General features: G+C 37.8%; 1 protein-coding gene across 1 annotated transcript in view; it reads left to right on the forward strand.

The window, feature by feature from the left end:
• LOC128649466 (protein Hook homolog 3-like) overlaps positions 1–21286 on the forward strand; it is a 227087-nt gene that overhangs the window by 152590 nt on the left and 53211 nt on the right. Inside the window, 4 exon segments of the mRNA XM_053702748.1 lie at positions 9090–9171; positions 9173–9231; positions 9317–9419; positions 12901–12935. Coding sequence (XP_053558723.1) covers positions 9090–9171; positions 9173–9231; positions 9317–9419; positions 12901–12935 — 279 coding nt within the window.

Below are 21286 nucleotides of genomic sequence, written 5' to 3' on the forward strand. Positions count from 1 at the left end.
ATTCTATTGAATCTATCTATCTATTGAATTTGTCTATCAAATGTATTTATCTAATATATCTGTCTATCAAATCTATCTTTCTATCTCGTGGTTGGACTGTTATCTGACAGCTACTTGTGTGTCGGCCAAAAGTCCGTCGGCCAAATGTCCGTCGGCTAACGGTCCGGCCACGATTTTCAAGACACTTCATAATAAACTTCCTGAAACAGAAGAGAAATAAAGTGCCTGTGCAATGCCAGATGCACTCTTCAATTACAAGTCCCAGGAAAAGACAGTGTGACATGGCTACTAGCAAAATGTTAAATTAAAATGTTTTTCTTTTTTTCACATAGAGATGTTTAAAGGGACAGTCAAGTCCAAAAAACACTTTCATGTTTCAAATAGGGCATGTCATTTTAAACAACTTTCACAATTTACTTTTGCTTTGTTCTCTTGGTATTCTTAGTTGAAAGCTAAATCTAAGAAGGCTCATATGAATCATTTCTAAACTCTTGAAGGCCGCCTCTTATCACATGCTTTTTTTCTTTCATGTAATTAGCAAGAGTCCATGAGCTAGTGACGTATGGGATATACATTCCCTACAGGAGGGGCAAAGTTTCCCCAACCCTTTAAAATGCCTATAAATACACCCCTCACCACAACCACAATTCAGTTTTTACAAACTTTGCCTCCCTATGGAGGGTGGTGAAGTAAGTTTGTGCTAGATTCTACGTTGCGATGCGCTCCGCAGCAGGTTGGAGCCCGGTTTTCCTCTCAGCGTGCAGTGAATGTCAGAGGGATGTGAGGAGAGTATTGCCCTATTGAATGCAATGATCTCCTTCTACGGGGTCTATTTCATAGGTTCTCTGTTACTCGGTCGTAGAGAATCATCTCTTACCTCCCCTTTTCAGATCGACGATATACTCTTTTATATAATATATATATATATATATATATATATATATATAGTATATATATATATTATATATATATACCATTACCTCTGCTGATTTTCGTTTCAGTACTGGTTTGGCTTTCTACAACATGTAGATGAGTGTCCTGGGGTAAGTAAGCTTATTTTCTGTGACACTCTAAGCTATGGTTAGGCACTTTTTATAAAGTTCTAAATATATGTATTCAAACATTTATTTGCCTTGACTCAGGATGTCAACATTCCTTATTTTCAGACAGTCAGTTTCATACTTGGGATTAAATGCATTTGTTTTCAATCATTTTTTCTTACCCTTAAAACATTTGACTTTTTCCCTGTGGGCTGTTAGGCTCGCGGGGGCTGAAAATGCTTCATTTTATTGCGTCATTCTTGGCTGCGACTTTTTTTGGCGCAAAATTTTTTTTCTGTTTCCGGCGTCATACGTGTCGCCGGAAGTTGCGTCATTTTTTGACGTTTTTTTGCGTCAAAAGTGTCGGCGTTCCGGATGTGGCGTCATTTTTGGCGCCCAAATATTGTGGGCGTCTTTTTTGGCGCTTAAAAAATATGGGCGTCATTTTTGTCTCCACATTATTTAAGTCTCATTATTTTTTGCTTCTGGTTGCTAGAAGCTTGTTCACTGGCATTTTTTTTCCCATTCCTGAAACTGTCATTTAAGGAATTTGATCAATTTTGCTTTATATGTTGTTTTTTTCTTTTATACATATTGCAAGATGTTCCACGTTGCAACTGAGTCAGAAGATACTTCAGGAAAATCGCTGCCCAGTGCTGCGAGCTACCAAGCTAAGTGTATCTGCTATAAACTTTTGGTATCTGTTTCTCCAGCTGTTGTTTGTATTGCATGTCATGACAAACTTATTTAATGCAGATAAAATTTCCTTTAGTACTGTTACATTACCTGTTGCTGTTCGAGTCAACATCTAATTTTCAGAGTGTTCCTGATAACATAAGAGATTTTATTTTTTAAATCCATTAAGAAGGCTATGTCTGTTATTTCTCCTTCTAGTATACATAAAAGTCTTTTAAAACTTCTCTTTTTTTCAGATGAATTTTTAAATTAACATCTTCATTCTGATACTGATAATGGTTCTTCTGGGTTCAGAGGTTTTCTGTCTCAGAGGTTGATGCTGATAAATCTTTGTATTTGTTCAAGATGGAATTTATTCGTTCTTTACTTAAAGAAGTATTAATTGCATTAGAAATAGAGGCTTCTGGTCCTCTTGATACTAATTCTAAACGTTTTTAAATACGGTTTTTAAATCTCCTGTAGTTATTCCAGAAGTATTTTCTCTCCCTGATGCTATTTCTGAAAGTAATTCCAGGGAATGGAATAATTTGGGTAATTCATTTACTCCTTCTAACGTTTAAGCAATTATATCCTGTAGCCCATCTGACAGATTAGAGTTTTAGGGACAAAATCTCTAAGTTAATGGGGCTGTCTCTACTCCTGCTAAACGTACTACTATTCCTATGGCAGATAGTACTTCATTTAAGGATCCTTTAGATAGGAAATTTAATCCTTTCTAAGAAAAGCTTACTTATGTTCAGGTAATCTTCTTAGACCTGCTATATTTTTAGCGGATGTTGCTGCAGCTTCAACTTTTTGGTTAGAAGTTTTAGCGCAAACAAGTAACAGATCATAATTTTATAGCATTATTATTATTCTATAACATGCTAATAATTTTATTTGTGATACCAACTTTTGATATCACTTAGAGTTGATGTCAGGTTATGGGGATAGGGATAAAACTGGCACTACACTGGTTTTAAGTAAGAAAAAGAATCATTAGATTCCGGTGCTACCCCTTGGAAACAATTGGTTAACAAAAGGGAGAAAAAAGGATAGGACAGGGGTTTATATAGCACTCATACTATACTTATGTGGGTATGACGTTAGTTAAAAAAACTATACTTTAATTATTTGTTTAAAAGATATGGGGGTAACAACCCTACCGTTACACACGAACCCACTACCTAATGTCAGGAAACTAAACTAAACTAAAAACAAGCCAACAGTCACTTCTCTGTTTCCTGGCGATAGCAGGAAACGTCGGCATCAGGTGGCTGAAGTGACTGACCGGCAATATACAAAATATTTAGAGCAAACGCGTTTCGGCTATGACCTAGCCTTTCCTCAATGCTATATTTTGTTGACAGTTAGTGAACCAGAGGCTGCCCGGGGTGAGCGGACTTTTTAAACCCCATTCTCGGACCGAGAGTTAGCCAATTGGGTGAGTCTTTGAGGAGACGCCTTCTTAGTATCCAATGGTTACGCTGGGGTGAGAGACGCCCTACACACCTGATTGGACTATATGGCTGAGAAGTGTATTGGGTATGTCGCGCATGGCGTGTTACTCCACTAATAGCATCTATAGAGAAATCACTTGTATGACAACTGCTATATTTCCAAACAATATATATCTATGTTTATTAAACAAGTAAGTATCGTCTTCCAACGTAAACCTTTCAAAAACCCCAAACTTAAGCAATATATACTCACACGATTCAGTAATAGCGATTATTATGTACCCAAGCTTAAATAGTGCATATACCCGTTATAAAGTTTTTACAGCACTAATAACAGCCACAGTACTAATTGTTAGCCATATGTTAAACCAAATAATGCTAACCACTGTACATTAAAAGCTTTATTCTGATGATAAAGAATTATACATAAGTATCTGGCCAAAACTAAAGTATATTGGGTTACCTATACTTGGTTATAATAATTGATGTCAGGTGTATGTTTCTAGCTATTTTAGCTAGAAAAAGCTTTATGGCTTAAAAACTTGAATGCTGATATATTTCTAAGTCAACTTTGCTTTCCCTTTCTTTCCCGGGTAATAAATTATTCGATTTTCCAGTTGGATTCTATTATCTCAAACGTTACTGGAGGGAAGGGAACTTTTTACCAAAGGATAAAAAATCTAAAGTAAATTTAGGTCTATTAATAATTTTCGTTCCTTTCCTCACAACAAGGAACGAAAGCTGATCCTTCATCCTCAGCAGCGGTATCAGTTTGGAAACCATTTCCAGTTTGGAATATATCCAAGCCCTTATATGAAACTATAGCCAGCTCCTAAATACCCATGAAGGTGCGGCCCTCACTCCAGCTCAGCTGGTATGGGGCAGTTTACGTTTTCTTCAAGGAAATTTGGATCAATTCCGTTCACAATCTCTGGTTTCAGAACATTGTTTCAGAAAGGTACAGAATTGGCTCCAAGTTAAGGCTCCTGCAAAGAGATTTTTTTCTTTCCCGATGTCCCAGTAAACACAGCAAAGCTCAGCATTTCTGAAATGTGTTTCAGATCTAGAGTTGGCTGGAGTAATTATGCCAGTTCCAGTTCTGGAACAGGGGCTGGGGTTTTATTCTATCTCTTCATTGTACCAATGAAGGTCAATCCTTCAGACCCAGTTCCGGATCTATCTATTGAATCGTTATGTAAGGATACCAACATTCAAGATGGTAACTGTAGGACTATCCTGCCTTTTGTTTAGCAAGGGCGTTATATGTCTACAATAGATTTACATGATGTATATCTGCATATTCCGATTCATCCAGATCACTTTTAGTTTCTGAGATTCTCTTTTTAGACAAGCATTACCAGTTTTGTGGCTCTACAGTTTGGCCCTAGCGTCAGCTCCAGAATCTTTTTTCAAAGGTTCTCGGTGCCCTTCTGTCTGTAATCAGAGAACAGGGTTTTGATATTTCCTTATTTGGACGATATCTTGGTACTTGCTCAGTCTTCTCATTTTCGCAGAATCTCATACGAATCGACTGTGTTGTTTCTTCAAAGATCATGGTTGGAGGATCCAATTTACCATTCAGTTCATTGTTTCCTCAGACAAGGGTAACCCTTTTTAGGTTTCCAGATAGATTCAGTTGTCTATGACTCTGTCCTTGTCAGATAAGAGAAGTTTAACATTGTTATCAGCTTGTCAAAACCTTCAGTCACAATCATTCCCTTTGGTAGCCTTATGCATGGAAATTTTTAGGTCTTAGGACTGCCGCATCGGATGCGATCTCCTTTGCTCGTTTTCACATGCGACCTCTTCAGCTCTGTATGCTGAACAGTGGTGCAGGGATTACACAAAGATATCTCAATTAATATCTTGAGACCAATTATACGACAATCTCTGACATGGTGGACAGTTCAACCATCGTTTAGTCTCAGGGGGCTTCTTTGTTCTTCCGACCTAGACTATATCTCAACAGATGCCAAAGTCTTACAGGTTGGGGAGCCTGTGTGGGGGTCTCTGTCGGCACAAAGGGGTTTGGGAATCTCAGGAGGTGAGATTAACCGATCAATATTTTTGAACTCCGTGCAATTTTCAGAGCTCTTCAGTCTTGGCCTCTTCTGAAGAGAGAGTTGTTCATTTGTTTTCAGATAGACAATGTCACAGCTGTGGCATACATCAATCATCAAGGAGGGAACTCACAGTCCTCTGGCTATGAAAGAAGTATCTCGAATTTTGGTTTGGGCGAGAATCCAGCTCCTGTCTAATCTCTTGCGGTTCATATCCCAGGTATAGACAATTGGGAAGCGGATTATCTCAGTCGCCAAACGTTGCATCCGGGCGATATGGTCTCTTCGCCCAGAGGTATTTCTTCAGATTGTTCAAATGTGGGAAACTCCCAGAAATAGATCTGATGGCTTCTCATCTAAACAAGAAACTTCCCCTGGTATCTGTCCAGATCCCGGGATCTCGGGCGGAAGCAGTGGATACATTATCAACTTCCTTGGAAGTATCAATCCCTGCCTATATCTTTCCGCCTCTAGTTCTTCTTCCAAGAGTATTCTTCCACCTGCTGGTAGCTCCAGCATGGCCCTCACAGGTTTTGGTTTATGCGGATCTTGTCCGGATGGCCTCTTGCCAGCTGTGGACCTCTTCCGTTAAGACCAGACTTTCTGTCGCAAGGTCCCTTTTTCCATCAGGATCTCAAATCCTTAAATTTTAAGGTATGGAGTTTGAACGCTTGATTGTTGGTCAAAGAAGGTTTCTATGACTCTGTGATTAAAATACTATGTGACAGGCACGTAAATCTGTATCTAGAGAGATATATTATAGAGTCTGGAAGACTTATATTTCTTAGTGTCTTTCTCACATTTTTTCCTGGCATTCTTTTTGAATACCGAGAATTTTTCAGTTTCTTCAGGATGGTTTTAAGATAAAGGTTTGTCCGCAAGTTCCTTGAAAGGACAAATCTCTGCTCTTTCTGTTCTTTTTTCACAGAAGGATTGCTAATCTTCCTGATATTTCATTGTTTTGTACAAGCTTTGGTTCGTATTAAAACCCTGTCATTCAGTCAATTTCTCCTCCTTGGAGTTTGAATTTGGTTCTGGGGCTTTTCAAGTTCCTCCTTTTGAAACCCATGCATTCTTTGGTCGTTATATATTACTTTCTTGGAAAGTTTTGTTTCTTTTGGCCATCTCTCTCTGCCAGAAGAGTCTCTGAATTATCTGCTCTTTCTTGTGAGTCTCCTTTCTGATTTTTCATCAGGATAGGGCGGTGCTAGCGAACTTCTTTTGAATTTTTTACCTAAGGTTGTGAATTCTAACAACCTTAGTAGAGAAATTGTGGTTCCTTCATTATTTCCTAATCCTATGAATTCTAAGGAGAAATCATTGCATTCTTTGGATGCTGTTAGAGCTTTGTATTATTATGTTTAAGCTAAGTCTTTCCGAAAGACTTCTAGTCTATTTGTCATCTTTCCGGTTCTAGAAAAGGACAGAAAGCTTCTACCATTTCTTTGGCATCTTGGTTGAAATCTTTATTTCATCATGCCTATGTCGAGTCGGGTAAAATTCCGCCTCGAAGGATTACAGTTCATTCTACTAGGTCAGTTTCTACTTCCTGGGCATTTAGGAATGAAGCTTCGATTGATCAGATTTGCAAAGCAGCAACTTGGTCCTCTTTGCATACTTTTTCAATTCTACCATTTTGATGTGTTTTCTTCTTCTGAAGCAGTTTTTGGTAGAAAAGTACTTCAGGCAGTGGTTTCAGTTTGAATCTTCTGCTTATGTTTTTCATTAAACTTTATTTTGGGTGTGGATTATTTTCAGCAGGAATTGGCTGTCTTTATTTTATCCCTCCCTCCTCTAGTGACTCTTGTGTGGAAAGATCCACATCTTGGGTAGTCATTTATCCCATACGTCACTAGCTCATGGACTTTGCTAATTACATGAAAGAAAAACATAATTTATGTAAGAACTTACCCTGATAAATCATTTCTTTCATATTAGCAAGAGTCCATGAGGCCCGCCCTTTTTTGTGGTGGTTATGATTTTTTTTGTATAAAGCACAATTATTCCAATTCCTTTATTTTATTTGCTTTCGACTTTTTTCTTATCACCCACTTCTTGGTATTCGTTAAACTGAATCTGTGGGTGTGGTGAGGGGTGTATTTATAGGCATTTTAAGGTTTGGGAAACTTTGCCCCTCCTGGTAGGAATGTATATCCCATACGGTCACTAGCTCATGGACTCTTGCTAATATGAAAGAAATGAATTTATCAGGTAAAGTTCTTACATAACTTAGGTTTTTAATTTGTTTTCACAACAGGGGAGAGCTAGTTCATGTGAGCCATATAGATAACATTGTGATCACGCCCGTGGCTTGAGGCAGACACTGCACTAAGATGGATAAAATTAAAGTCAATAGGTATTAAATAAAATGCCCCTGTGATCCAGGGGGCTGTCAGAAGAGGCTCTAGATACAAGAATCACAGAGGTAAAAGGTATACAAATATAACCATGTTGGTTATGCAAAACTGGGGAAAAGGGTAATAAAGGGATTATCTATCTTTTTAAACAATAACAATTCTGGTGTTGACTGTTCCTTTAAGTAACATTTTCTAGTCCAGATTTTTACAGATAAATGGCATCACCTTTTAACACGTCCCCTTTATGTTGTGGGTACTGAGGTCTGACCCTGAGATACCCCCACATGCCAGGTTTAAGATGGCTTTAAATATGTATGAAGACTGGCTAGCCCTGCAAACCAATTAAATGTATGAAAAAATAAATAGAACAATCAGATACATGCCTGTGGTTGGGCTTAATCAGCAGGGGATATAACTCAGGCAATAGAGCCAATTATAATGTGCCACGTAATTTCATCCAGGCCATATAAAGTGTAATGTATCTTTTATTTGTATAGCACTGTACATATCTTGCTGTACCAATATAGAAAGAATAAATGCATTTTGGCATACACAGGAGCAATTAAATCAGGAATGCAAACATTGTCTTTCTAAAGAGCTGACAAAATAGTCATTAAAATCTAAATTTACACATTATACAACTTTTCCCTGTAGTGACAAGTGTGATGATAAAGGGAAATTCTGATATAAAAAGGACATGCTGTTATTTGTTTAGAGCATATCAATTTTGCATTAATGAACCCAAGATAACGGAGTGTGCACATAGGTAAAGTGCTGCTCCTGAGCAGGCACAATCGGTGATTGACATGGCCATTTGACCACGCTGATTCTGATTGGCTCAGCAGTTGTGTTCTGCTTGCTTCTAGGGTCACGTATGCAATAATGACACACTACAAAGAATTAGACCATGTTATTTTTGCTTTAGAATGTCCCTTTAACTATACATATTCTGAATTATTGTGATTCAGTGTCTGAAGTCAGTGCAGGGATTTGCTAAACCGTTGCCCTTTTAGGATTTTGAGGGGGACAATAACATATAATGTGTCCACTTGGTTATCTGTAGAAATCATTAAAATGTCTAGTTCTATTGGACTATTGACAGATCATGATTATCAGCTCTGCGTTACCATTCAAGTTTGCATATAGCTAGCAGTGTTTACTAAATGACTATTTAGGCTTTTGTTTGTGTTCTCTAAGGTTGGTATTTGAAAAAAACAGAGGGAAGATGCCTCTGACTACTATGTCCTGTTTTCAGATTTATGTTTTTACCTTCTCGCCCTCATTCCTTCCCTTCCAATATCAAGTAGGACCACATTATCACAGTAAGCCAGCAGTGTGTGGTATAGATAACCACTAGACATACTTATTATGGAACTTTTTTAGGACAATTTAATTTTTTGGTTAAGGATTATAAAACAAATTATAATTTGCAAAAAATAAATAAAAATATATATTTTTTAAAAATAGAGTATTCATATTATGTTTTGTGTTCCTTAGAGAAAAACTTATTCGTCTTCAACATGAAAATAAAATGTTAAAAATTAATCAAGAAGGCTCAGATAATGAAAAAATATCCCTTTTTACAAAGCCTTCTTGATGATGCAAACATGAGGAAAAACGAGCTGGAAACAGAAAACAGGTAAAGACATTTTACCCCTTTTTGTTTTTGTCGCCTTTTTTTTTGTGTACGTTTCAGCTGACACTGACTTTCTATCCTTCTTCAGACTAGTAAATCAAAGGCTCATAGAGGTGCAGGCCCAAGCAGAGGAACTTCAGAAATCTATACAAGAACAAGGTGCAAAAGCTGAAAGATGTAAGTGATGCAGTGTGTGTGCCTAAGTTTGCTTGCTATTATAATGTCTTAGAGCCACACTGAATTGTATTTAATGTGGACTGATAGGTTCTCCTATTATGTACAGCAGGGGATGGCCAACTGACGGCACTGAGTTTGTCCCAAGGGATAAACCTGAACTAAGAATTGTGCCATTGTGTTTGTGGCCCTAGAAATAAATAAAATGTGTGCTTTGTAGCTTCTGGGGGGCGGGGGGCAAGCAAGATGGCCTTCAACTTAAAGGGACATTATACACTCATTTTTTCTTTGCATACAATGTTTTGTAGATGATCTATTTATATAGCCCATAATATTTTTTTTTTAAATAAATGTATAGTTTTGCTTATTTTTAAATAACATTGCTCTGCATTTTCAGACTCCTAACCAAGCACCAAAGTTTTATGTGAATACCGTCAGCTACCTTCTCCAGCTTGCTCCTGTTTGTGTAAAGGGTCTTTTCATATGCAAAAGAAGGGGGAGGGGGGTGTTCTTATTTCCCACTTGCAGTGGGCTTTCCAGCCACCTTTTCAACAGAGCTAAACTGAGAGCTTCTAAGTAAGTTCTTAAACCGTTTTATACTGGATTTTTATATCAGTATCTGTGCATCTTATTCTTTATAGTAGTGTCTATTACATGCAGTTATATGAAAATTGGTGTATACTGTCCCTTTAAGAGAGATCACTGGAGGGGAGAACCTTACCTAAATCTGGTGCTGTGCCACTGGACTTGTTTAGGAAATATATTGTGTGTTTAATAGACATACATTTATATGTAGCTCTTAAGGGACTTTAAACACCTCTTGCTTTTGTGCTTTGTCAAACACCCCCCTAGAGAGGCCAAAAAAACAATATCTGTAAACTAGGTTTTCACAATGATGCAAACTGCATAAACCAGCTACTTGGTTTGCAGCACTTAAAAGGCTTCACCATTTTTACACAGTGCTCTATTAGTAAAAACAAATGTACTAAAAAAAAAGATTGGGTAAAAAACAACAAATAACTTGTTTTCTTGCTAAATGAGCACTGTAGAGACCACAGCCTTCTAGTAGGACTGTGACAGGAAGTAATGGACACTGCACAAATGAAGTTAAAAAAAATAAATAAAAAGTTAAATCCTTTTAAGATGATGATGAATAATATATATTAATTTGATTTATATTAAGTATAACCCACATCTTAGTGTTTTAAACAGACTGTCTAATATCCCTTTAAGTGTCCTTTAAAGGCTTGTTAAATACTGATCTGCATCCCCGTGTGTTAGGAAGTTGAAAAGGAGGAGGTTATAGTGTTTCAGCTAGAAATGAGTAGTAAGAGGCTTTAGAGCAGCTTGTAATGAGCAGAGGGAAGAGATCATGTGCAGGGGCTGTTACCTCATGAGTCTGTGTTTGTCCAGTGGTCATGTAGTACATATGTAATATGCAGAACAAATGTGTGCAGAGTGCTCATTTCAATTGATTATCAGTTATAGTCTAAGAAAACCAATACACTAGCAGTGGGCAGGTTTAACCCATCACTGTACCTGGAATTAGCTGGTTACATTACAGATCTTCAGCACCTTACCGGATACGTAACCTGCAGTAGAGAGAATAGCTGGAATACAGCCCAAGTAACAGAATATAAACTAAGATGTGCACATTTCTTATCACTGTTGCCTTGTCTATTGGCTTCAATAAACCTTACTAATATTTTAATGTGTGTTTTGCATGACGTTGCACTCATTTTAAATGTTTTTTTTCCTCTAAGAACTAATTTGTTTGCTTGCTTTTTTAATTTACTAATGCATCTGTCTCTCGGCTTGGGTCACATGCAAGGCTATTGTGAGTATTGACTTTTTTAATGTTTTATTAAAATTACTTAGTTGTGTATGCTTCTGATATGGTTTGTGTATGTGTTTAATCTCTCACTCACGTATGTGCATATCCTTCTCTAATTAGAGAGAGGGAATACATGTTTGTGTTTCTGTGTATATACATAACTCAAGATTAAATTAGTCTAGGATTTCTTCAGTCTGCCCCTGAATATGAAATCATAAAAGGGACATGAAACCCAAAAATGTTCTCTCATGATTCAGATAGAGCACACATTTTTAAACCTCATTCCAATTTACTTATATTAACAATTTTGCTTTATTCCCTTGGTATCCTTTGTTGAAGGAGTAGAGTGCACTACTGGGAGCTAGCTGAACATATCTGTAAGTCAATGACCAGAAGCATATATGTGCAGCCACCAATCGGCTATCTTCCAGCCCCTGAACCTTCCTAGTTATGCTTTTCAACAAAGGATTCTAAGAGCAAAACTCAAGTTAAATAATAAAAGTAATTTGAAAAGTTGTTTAAAATAATATACTCTATCTGGATTATGAAGGGAAAATGTGATATTTTTTTTTTATACTCCTTAAATTTACAGAGAGCATTAACTTTTTTTTTTTTTTTGTATGAAATACATTTTGTAATCAAGGTCATTTAATATAATATTTATAGAAAGTGGTTTTCCTTTTTTTTTTTTTAGAATTAAAGGGCTCTAAACCTAAAGGACAATGTATACAGTTGTTCATAATTTAAATTGTGTACATTTTATACATAGCAGACTCATTTTTAGCATCAGTTTTGTTTATTATTAAAGAACAAATGTATTTTGTTGTTGTTAATTAAAAATGACAAAAGTTGATGTTTTTTGAATGACAATATGCAGCCCCTATGTCAGCCCCTCTTTTAGTGACCTATCTACCTCAGATCAGGCCTTTGCCTCAATTACGCTATGAAATCATGAGAGCGTGAGTTGTTTTTCTATACTAATGAAAATGTAACAGCAGATTTAAATGAAAGGTTTAAATATGGATTTTATACTTGATTTAAAATGTATTTGTTGGGAATCTTAAAATGCACCAAAAGACATTGATAAACATCCATCAATTGGAAAAGCTAGTTATATACAATTATTATTTATCATTAGTAAGTGCTCTTTTGTATACGTTTTTATTTTAAAAGGATAGATAGGTCAAAATTAAAATGTGCACGGGGCATTTAAATTTGAAATAGAAGCATTTTTGCGGTATTCCAAAAACGCTTCTAGTAAACGTTATTACTGTTTTTCTGCGGCATGCGCACACATCCTATGAAGGGAGGTGGTGGCTTGTATGGCACAAATGATTATGTCTTCACAGAAGAAATACACTGCCAGGCTTTTTGAGGGAGACAGTGACTACTAGTGCACAGCCCTGACAGGATATGTGCATATGCCACAGAAAAAAACAGTAATGTTTACAAGAAGCATTTTTGCTAATGAAAGTATATTGCATAACTGCTTCTATTTCAATTTGAAATACAACTATGTACATTTTAATATTGCATTTTATATACTCTACTTGTGTGAGAATTATCTCTTGACAGGGGCTTTAGTAGTTGTGCTTTCTAACTCTGTCAAAATGACACTGGTGTAGTGGCAATTTGACGTTAACTGTTTGTTTCTTTTTTTCTAGTCACTCCTTTTGAAAAAGAAGCTTGAAGAACACTTGTGAGTATATTTTTTTCTGTTGACAAAAATAGTTTTGTGCATTACGGATTTGTTTTTATTTTCTTAATATAGATCTATAGACCTACAAATTTCATTTTTTCTTTCAATATGCTTAATAGTCATCCTCCAAAGGGACATTACAAACTTATATTAGTTGTTAAATTATTGAAAAGTGTAATTTTAGTATCAATAAAGCAATTAGTGCCGCCTTGCTGTGTTCTCTACTATAGCCAGTTAGGAACATGGATGTGGCAAGTCTGAGGGCTGCACTTCTAACAAGAATTGAAAAGTGCACAATTTTCAGATTTAAATTACAGTAAAAAATGGCCACAATAAATAATACAATTATATTAAAAAGTGTTTTGTTTGTTTTTTTAAATATGTATAATTTAATATGTCAAAGTGTTTAGAGACATTTGTAATTTAAAAATGTCTTCTAATGATTGTGTTACCTATGATCCATTTTACCTGCTGGAGTATATTAAATGGTTTTAAAATATAGTCCTTTACCTTTATTTTGTCATTGAAAGTAGCTGATTTTACTTGTTAAAAAAACCCCACCACCTATGCTGAAAATATGAAGGTGGAAGAGAGGCCAGTCAATTTTAAAAAGGTGTTTCTGTAGCTGCTTGTACTACAACAAACATTAATCAGGTTACGTGCCTGAGTCCATTCTCTAGTTAACCATTTTTGTGCCAAAATGTTGATCTAAAATGCGTAATTATTTTTGCATGCCAGAACATTTTTGTTTGCTGTGTCCCTTTAAAGAAACATCAAACCGAAAAACATTCTTTCATGATTCAGGTAGAGCATGCAATTTTAAACAACTTTCCAAATTACTTATCACATTTTCTTTGTTCTCTTATTATCCTTTCTTGAAAAGCAGGGTGGTAAGTTCCGGAGTGTGCAAGTGTCTGCTGTACTATAGGGCTGCAGTTTTGCAACAATGTTATACATTAGCAAGAGCAGCACTATTTCCTATCATGTAGTGCTCCAGCCATGTGCATGCTACCTATCTAGATAGGTAGCTTGCACATGAGAACAAAGCAAATTTGATAATATAAGTAAATTAGAAACATTTTTAAAATTGTATTTCTTTTCTAAGATATGGTGAGTCCACGGAATCATCAATTATGGATCCGGAGGCTGTGCAAGATGTTACCTATAGCTTATGTTTTGATGCCCAGGTGGAACCCCCAGTGCCATTTTGTTCTTCATGTATTGAAAGAACTTTAGTTTATAGAAATAGACTTTTTGACCCTGTGCCATCATTAGCTAAGGCGAATGCTGTTCAGGAGCCTCCTGTTTCAGATGTGCTGTAGCTGTCTCCTCATGCGTCCCAATCCTATTCATCTGCACATGCAGTGCCCTGCATTTCCTCTCATGCGCCGTCTGGAGTTATTTTGTAAGTTATTGCTGTCCAGGTATCTTCTGCTGTATCTGAGGCGCTGTCTGCTTTTTCCCATGTTGCAGGGAAAACGCAAAAGGACATTTAAAGAAACGGTAAGTAAGATTTCTGATCCTGAAGTGGCTAATCAAAGTATTTCCTCTCAGAAGTCTGAGGATGAAGATTCTTCGGGTGCATCTGAGGGTGAAATTTCAGATTCATGCAGTATAATTCCTTCTACTGATGCTGAAGTTGTGTGGAAGGCTTGCTCAACTAAGAATTGGTTTAAACATTAATTTTTTCTGTACCTCTGATTTCGCAAATGCTATTAAATGTACAGATTGGTTTGAACTTGATGTCTCCAAGATTGTTGCTGTTAAGGCACTGCCACAGCTTTCTCCTTTTATATCCCAAGCCTAGATGGCATCACATGCAGTGCCCTGTTGTTCCTCTCAATCTCCTGGAGGAGTGTATTTGCTTACAGAAGTTGCAAGCTCAGGTATCTTCTGCGGTATCTGTGGCTTGGTCTGTTTTCCTTTACTTCAGCGAAAAGGCAAGAGGACATTTTAAGTCTCAGATAAGAGGGTTTCTGCTCCACATGCTGCTACGCAGGTTTATCTTCTTCCAAGTTAGTGAGGAGAATTCGCCGGTAGTTTCTGAGTCTGAAATCTCAGATCTGCACAGTATAATTCCTTCATCTGGGGGGCGGAGTCTGACAGGGCTCCAAGATGGATGCCTTAGCTTAGAGCTCTGTATACCAGAACAGGGAGATCAGCCACTACTCCTCTCCATCAAGGATCCAGAGGGTGCATCTCAGCTCAAAAGTTATGTGAAGCTGCTGGGAACACCACAGGGGCTGAAACTGCAGAAAACAGGCTGTGGATAACTGTCATCATCAGCCAGACCATCATCCACCCTGTGGGAAAGGGCTCAGTCGTGAGTAATGGCCATATAGATCTGGTCAAACCTTTACAGACCTGAAAAAACATTACAGCCCAGACATGGAGCCTAACACACATTGCCACACTATAAAATACTGGCCAGGACATTAATCTTTAAGACAGAAACCTTCAGGTCCAAATTACAAATCCTGGAAATCCCTAAGTTATTAGAAATCTCCCATGTGGCTAGATAAAGCCTGAGAACACAATGGCATTTTAGGAAGAACTAGCTTCTTAAAAGTGCAAAGAATGAGATCTGTACTACCACTTTTTTTTTTAGAGGTGAACAAATTGCAATATTCCTACTCCCCTCTCAACATTCTACATGAAGGGTCTTGTATTTGGGAAACTATATTGTTTTGTAAACTGGGACATGTTTTTTTAATGTACAGGTATACCTCACTTTACAGCGCTTCACTTTACAGCGCTTCGCTAATACAGCGCTTTGTGGAGCTGAAGTTCAACCTCCAAGGATTTTAAAACAGTACTGTAATCTTCGTGAGATTGCAAGAAAAGTGACTGGCACCATTTTATTATGCTTAGTTCACTCTGTTTACATCATTACAGTGCAATCTGTGTCTCAGTGCTATACTCTGGCAAATTGTACTACAGTGATTGTCACTATTTTACAGGTACAGTATTTATTGAATACTGTGCTGTGCGAATGTTAAACTATACTTAACTCTATTGTATACCTAATATAAGTTAGTTTAAAACATGTTTTTAAGTTTTTAAACACACTGGTAAGTGAAAAGAAAGCTAAAACTGCCTTGTTTCACTTTAAGGCGATTTTCACTTTACAGCGGGGCTCCGGTCCCTAACCCGCTGTATGAGCGGGGTATACCTGTAGTTGAAAATCAGTTCATAGAGATACACCTATTCCTATACAACAGCGCCACCTGCTGGATGATTACGAAAGCACACCCAAAAGGACTTTTTCTATTAAAACCTCAGAAGATTAAATATATCAATACTCTCACTATTGCTGGAGTAATATTTTTTAGGGAATTAACCCTACCTCCTGAGACTATTTTAGAGCATTAACATGGCCTCCAAGAAACCAAATAAATCAGACAAGCCAGGGAAATCTGCATCTGTCAACTCATATTTTAAACCATCCCAGGGAGATAAAACCCCAGATGCCAACAAAGAAATGGCAGAAATCAATACAATGAAGCCTTCCATGCAGGATTCTTCTGTCGACTCCACTCCACTAACTAAAGCGGACCTACATCTACTTGTCTCCAAACAAGATATTACTAATAGTTTTGATAAACTCTGGGAGAAATTAGATTCCATGAACACCTTCATGACGACAAGTCTGAATGATATCAAACAAGAAATTAAGGACCTAAGTTCCAGAGTAGAAACACTGGAGGAAAATAGAGACAACCTGGTAGAGAATGTTGGACTGTCATTTCAACAAGTATCAGAGCAACAGCAGGTAGTAACCGATTTGCTGGACAAGATCGAAGATATGGAAAACAGGAGTCGAAGAAGTAACATCCGTCTTAAAGGAATTCCTGAATCGATTACGGCAGCTGAATTGCCTTCATATTTACATCAATTGTTCTGTGCAATAACAGGGGTAGATCAGTCAACGGAAATAGAGATTGAGAGAGCACATAGGGCTCTTAGACCCAAACCCAAAGCTGACAACCCACCTCGAGATGTTATAGTGGCATTCCTGAGATTCCCAGAGAAGGATAAGATTCTCAAAGAGGCTGCTAAACAACCAACTTTCAAGTTTCAAGGAAACGTTGTACATTTCTATCAGGACTTGAGCACTAGGACACTCCAACGGAGGGGGACTTTGCGTCCTCTCACCTCTCTGCTTCGAAAACATGGCATCCAGTACAGATGGGGTTACCCCTTTGCTCTACATATCTCTAAGGACAATAAAATCCTCACAATCAGAGATGTTAATGGGATATCCGATATATGTGAAGCACTGGATCTGGAAACACCAAACCTGCCAGAGAAATCACAGATGGAGGAGACTCTAACAGCTCAACAGGCGAAACTTAAGTCTCAGAAGTCACAATGGACTAGAGCCCCGAGGAGACGACAGAAGAATAAGTGAAAGACTCACAGTGAAGTTTTGTGTATCTCCTTGTTTTTTTCTATTTTCCCCTCTCTTACAGGTTGCAGTGTACCTACAGAGACTAGGAAAATCTCCTGAGACAATGGGTCGAGCTTAAGAACTCTTACAAGAAAATGTCTAATTTAGTTTTTACTAAGTTTATCTTGTTATCTCACAACATAGTAGGTTTATCCAAATGTTGTATTTCTAAAGATCATATACAGTTATTGTTGATGGCTTTGGTAGGGGAGAGTGGTTAATAGTTAATATCTAACAATATTAATGGTACTTTACCTTACAGCTAGTTTCCCCCTATGTTTTAAAAATGGAGTTAGTTGGCAACTCCTCTGTTCTATAGGTTCCCCCAGAACTAATTGATGTTATTTCAGAAACCTCAATATGTTATTTTTTATTTTATATTTCTTTTGTTTAAGTTATTCTTCTCTAACGTCTTTGCTTTTTCTACCCTACAGTTATTCATTCTACTTATCCTTCTCTTCTCTCCCCTTGTGCCTTCCCAAAGTGGACCACAGACACACCCAGTAACCCAACGGATGAGAGTGCTTTTTCAGAGAGGTGATTCGTTACTAGAGGCTGGTGAGCTCTTGCAAACACAATACACTTCATCACTATTCCTTACAAATAATAATCAAACAATTCCATTTGTCACACACTAATGACTCCGACTAATATAGTTCTACTCTCCCATAACGCAAGAGGTCTAAATTCAGATGCAAAACGTAGGAAAGCCTTATCTCAATATTTCCTTCATCTGTTACTGAAGTGGTATCCTTCAGTTATTTGCTTCACAGCCTCTTATATTGTCAGGAGGTCTTGGCTGACTGGATGACACCGATCCCTATTGTTGTCTTTCCTTCTGAGTTTTGTGAACTTTATCAGTTCTATATTTTTCTTTCCTCTCTGGAAGGGTTCTAGACATGCTGTGAGATGTTAACAGGATTGTTATAGAGAATCTGGGGATATTTCTCCCTGTCTCACGTCCTTTTAGGATTTCCTGTCGCTATCTCTCTTGAAATGCACAGTGTCTTTAGTAGAAGGGAACTTTCTACTTTTAATCAGAGAACTTAGATCTCTGCAGAGATAACCTAGTTTTCTTTCTGACATAGGTAAGAAGCTGGAGGTTAAAATTGTTCATTTAGAGCAATGTCTTGTCTTATTTGACTTGCTGTACTAGCCGCCGGGCATTGTGGCTGAAATCTATGGTCAGCTGAGAAGCCTACCTGTGGTTTAGTGATACAGTCTAGGCTTTATAGTTCTGCAGTTGCAGATTCAATTATTTCTGTTTTCTCCAAACGCTTCTAGTGTCTCCTTTTAAGGATGAGACTTTGTTTGGGCAGATTTCTCTTTCTAAAGTATCTGCAATCCAAGTAGGATGAGAGGCATTCCTTGAACTGAATTCAGGGTCTTCATCTCTGGGAGTGACAGTTCCAATCTCAGTTTGGGAACAGGATATAGGTATTTATCTCATATATTTCAAATTCTGTCCTTCAAAGTAGCATCCTTTCTCCTTTGGTTCTAGTGGGCCTGCTCATAACGAACTTAGACCTGAGAGATTTATTGTTTCCTTAATCAGAATATTCTCTAGTTTTCTTAGTTTGCGCCATCCCAATCAGACCTTTAGGTCTTGGGATATTGCAAGTGTGTTTTTCTGGACAATATATAGTTCAGGTATCATCCTGACTTCGAGCTAACTCTCTTTTAAGAGATCTTGTCCAATCTTCTTTTCCGGGGATGGGAAATTAATCTGGAGAAGAGTTCCCTTGTTCTATCCACAAGGGTAATTTATTTGGGACTACCGCCACAATAGCCTGAATGCACCCAATTTCTCCAACATAGGTGTGTCCGGTCCACGGCGTCATCCTTACTTGTGGGATATTCTCTTCCCCAACAGGAAATGGCAAAGAGCCCAGCAAAGCTGGTCACATGATCCCTCCTAGGCTCCGCCTACCCCAGTCATTCTCTTTGCCGTTGTACAGGCAACATCTCCACGGAGATGGCTTAGAGTTTTTTAGTGTTTAACTGTAGTTTTTCATTATTCAATCAAGAGTTTGTTATTTTAAAATAGTGCTGGTACGTACTATTTACTCAGAAACAGAAAAGAGATGAAGAATTCTGTTTGTATGAGGAAAATGATTTTAGCAACCGTAACTAAAATCCATGGCTGTTCCACACAGGACTGTTGAGAGCAATTAACTTCAGTTGGGGGAACAGTTTGCAGTCTCTTGCTGCTTGAGGTATGACACATTCTAACAAGACGATGTAATGCTGGAAGCTGTCATTTTCCCTATGGGATCCGGTAAGCCATGTTTATTACGATTGTAAATAAGGGCTTCACAAGGGCTTATTTAAACTGTAGACTTTTTTTGGGCTAAATCGATTGATATTAACACTTATTTAGCCTTGAGGAATCATTTATTCTGGGTATTTTGATTTAATAATATCGGCAGGCACTGTTTTAGACACCTTATTCTTTAGGGGCTTTCCCAAAGCATAGGCAGAGTCTCATTTTCGCGCCGGTGTTGCGCACTTGTTTTTGAGAGGCATGGCATGCAGTCGCATGTGAGAGGAGCTCTGATACTTATAAAAGACTTCTGAAGGCGTCATTTGGTATCGTATTCCCCTTTGGGTTTGGTTGGGTCTCAGCAAAGCAGATACCAGGGACTGTAAAGGGGTTTAAAGCTTAAAACGGCTCCGGTTCCGTTATTTTAAGGGTTAAAGCTTCCAAAATTGGTGTGCAATATTTTCAAGGCTTTAAGACGCTGTGGTGAAAATTTGGTGAATTTTGAACAATTCCTTCATGTTTTTTCGCAATTGCAGTAATAAAGTGTGTTCAGTTTAAAATTTAAAGTGACAGTAACGGTTTTATTTTAAAACGTTTTTTGTACTTTCTGATCAAGTTTATGCCTGTTTAACATGTCTGAACTACCAGATAGACTGTGTTCTGAATGTGGGGAAGCCAGAATTCCTATTCATTTAAATAAATGTGATTTATGTGATAATGACAATGATGCCCAAGATGATTCCTCAAGTGAGGGGAGTAAGCATGGTACTGCATCATTCCCCTCCTTCGTCTACACGAGTCTTGCCCACTCAGGAGGCCCCTAGTACATCTAGCGCGCCAATACTCCTTACTATGCAACAATTAACGGCTGTAATGGATAATTCTGTCAAAAACATTTTAGCCAAAATGAACCCTTGTCAGCGTAAGCGTGGCTGCTCTGTTTTAGTTACTGAAGAGCATGACGACGCTGATATTAATATCTCTGAAGGGCCCCTAACCCAATCTGAGGGGGCCAGGGAGGTTTTGTCTGAGGGAGAAATTACTGATTTAGGGAACATTTCTCAGCAGGCTGAATCTGATGTGATTACATTTAAATTTAAATTGGAACATCTCCGCATTTTGCTTAAGGAGGTATTATCCACTCTGGATGATTGTGAAAATTTAGTCATCCCAGAGAAACTATGTAAAATGGACAAGTTCCTAGAGGTGCCGGGGCTCCCAGAAGCTTTTCCTATACCCAAGCGGGTGGCGGACATTGTTAATAAAGAATGGGAAAGGCCCGGTATTCCTTTCGTCCCTCCCCCCATATTTAAAAAATTGTTTCCTATGGTCGACCCCAGAAAGGACTTATGGCAGTCAGTCCCCAAGGTCGAGGGAGCGGTTTCTACTTTAAACAACGCACCACTATTCCCATAGAGGATAGTTGTGCTTTCAAAGATCCTATGGATAAAAAATTAGAAGGTTTGCTTAAAAAGATGTTTGTTCAGCAGGGTTACCTTCTACAACCCATTTCATGCATTGTCCCTGTCACTACAGCCGCATATTTCTGGTTTGATGAACTGCTTAAGGTGCTCGATAGTGACTCTCCTCCTTATGAGGAGATTATGGACAGAATCAATGCTCTCAAATTGGCTAATT

The sequence above is a fragment of the Bombina bombina genome, chromosome 2, assembly GCF_027579735.1.
Source record: "Bombina bombina isolate aBomBom1 chromosome 2, aBomBom1.pri, whole genome shotgun sequence".
In the NCBI taxonomy this organism is placed as follows: Eukaryota; Metazoa; Chordata; class Amphibia; order Anura; family Bombinatoridae; genus Bombina; species Bombina bombina.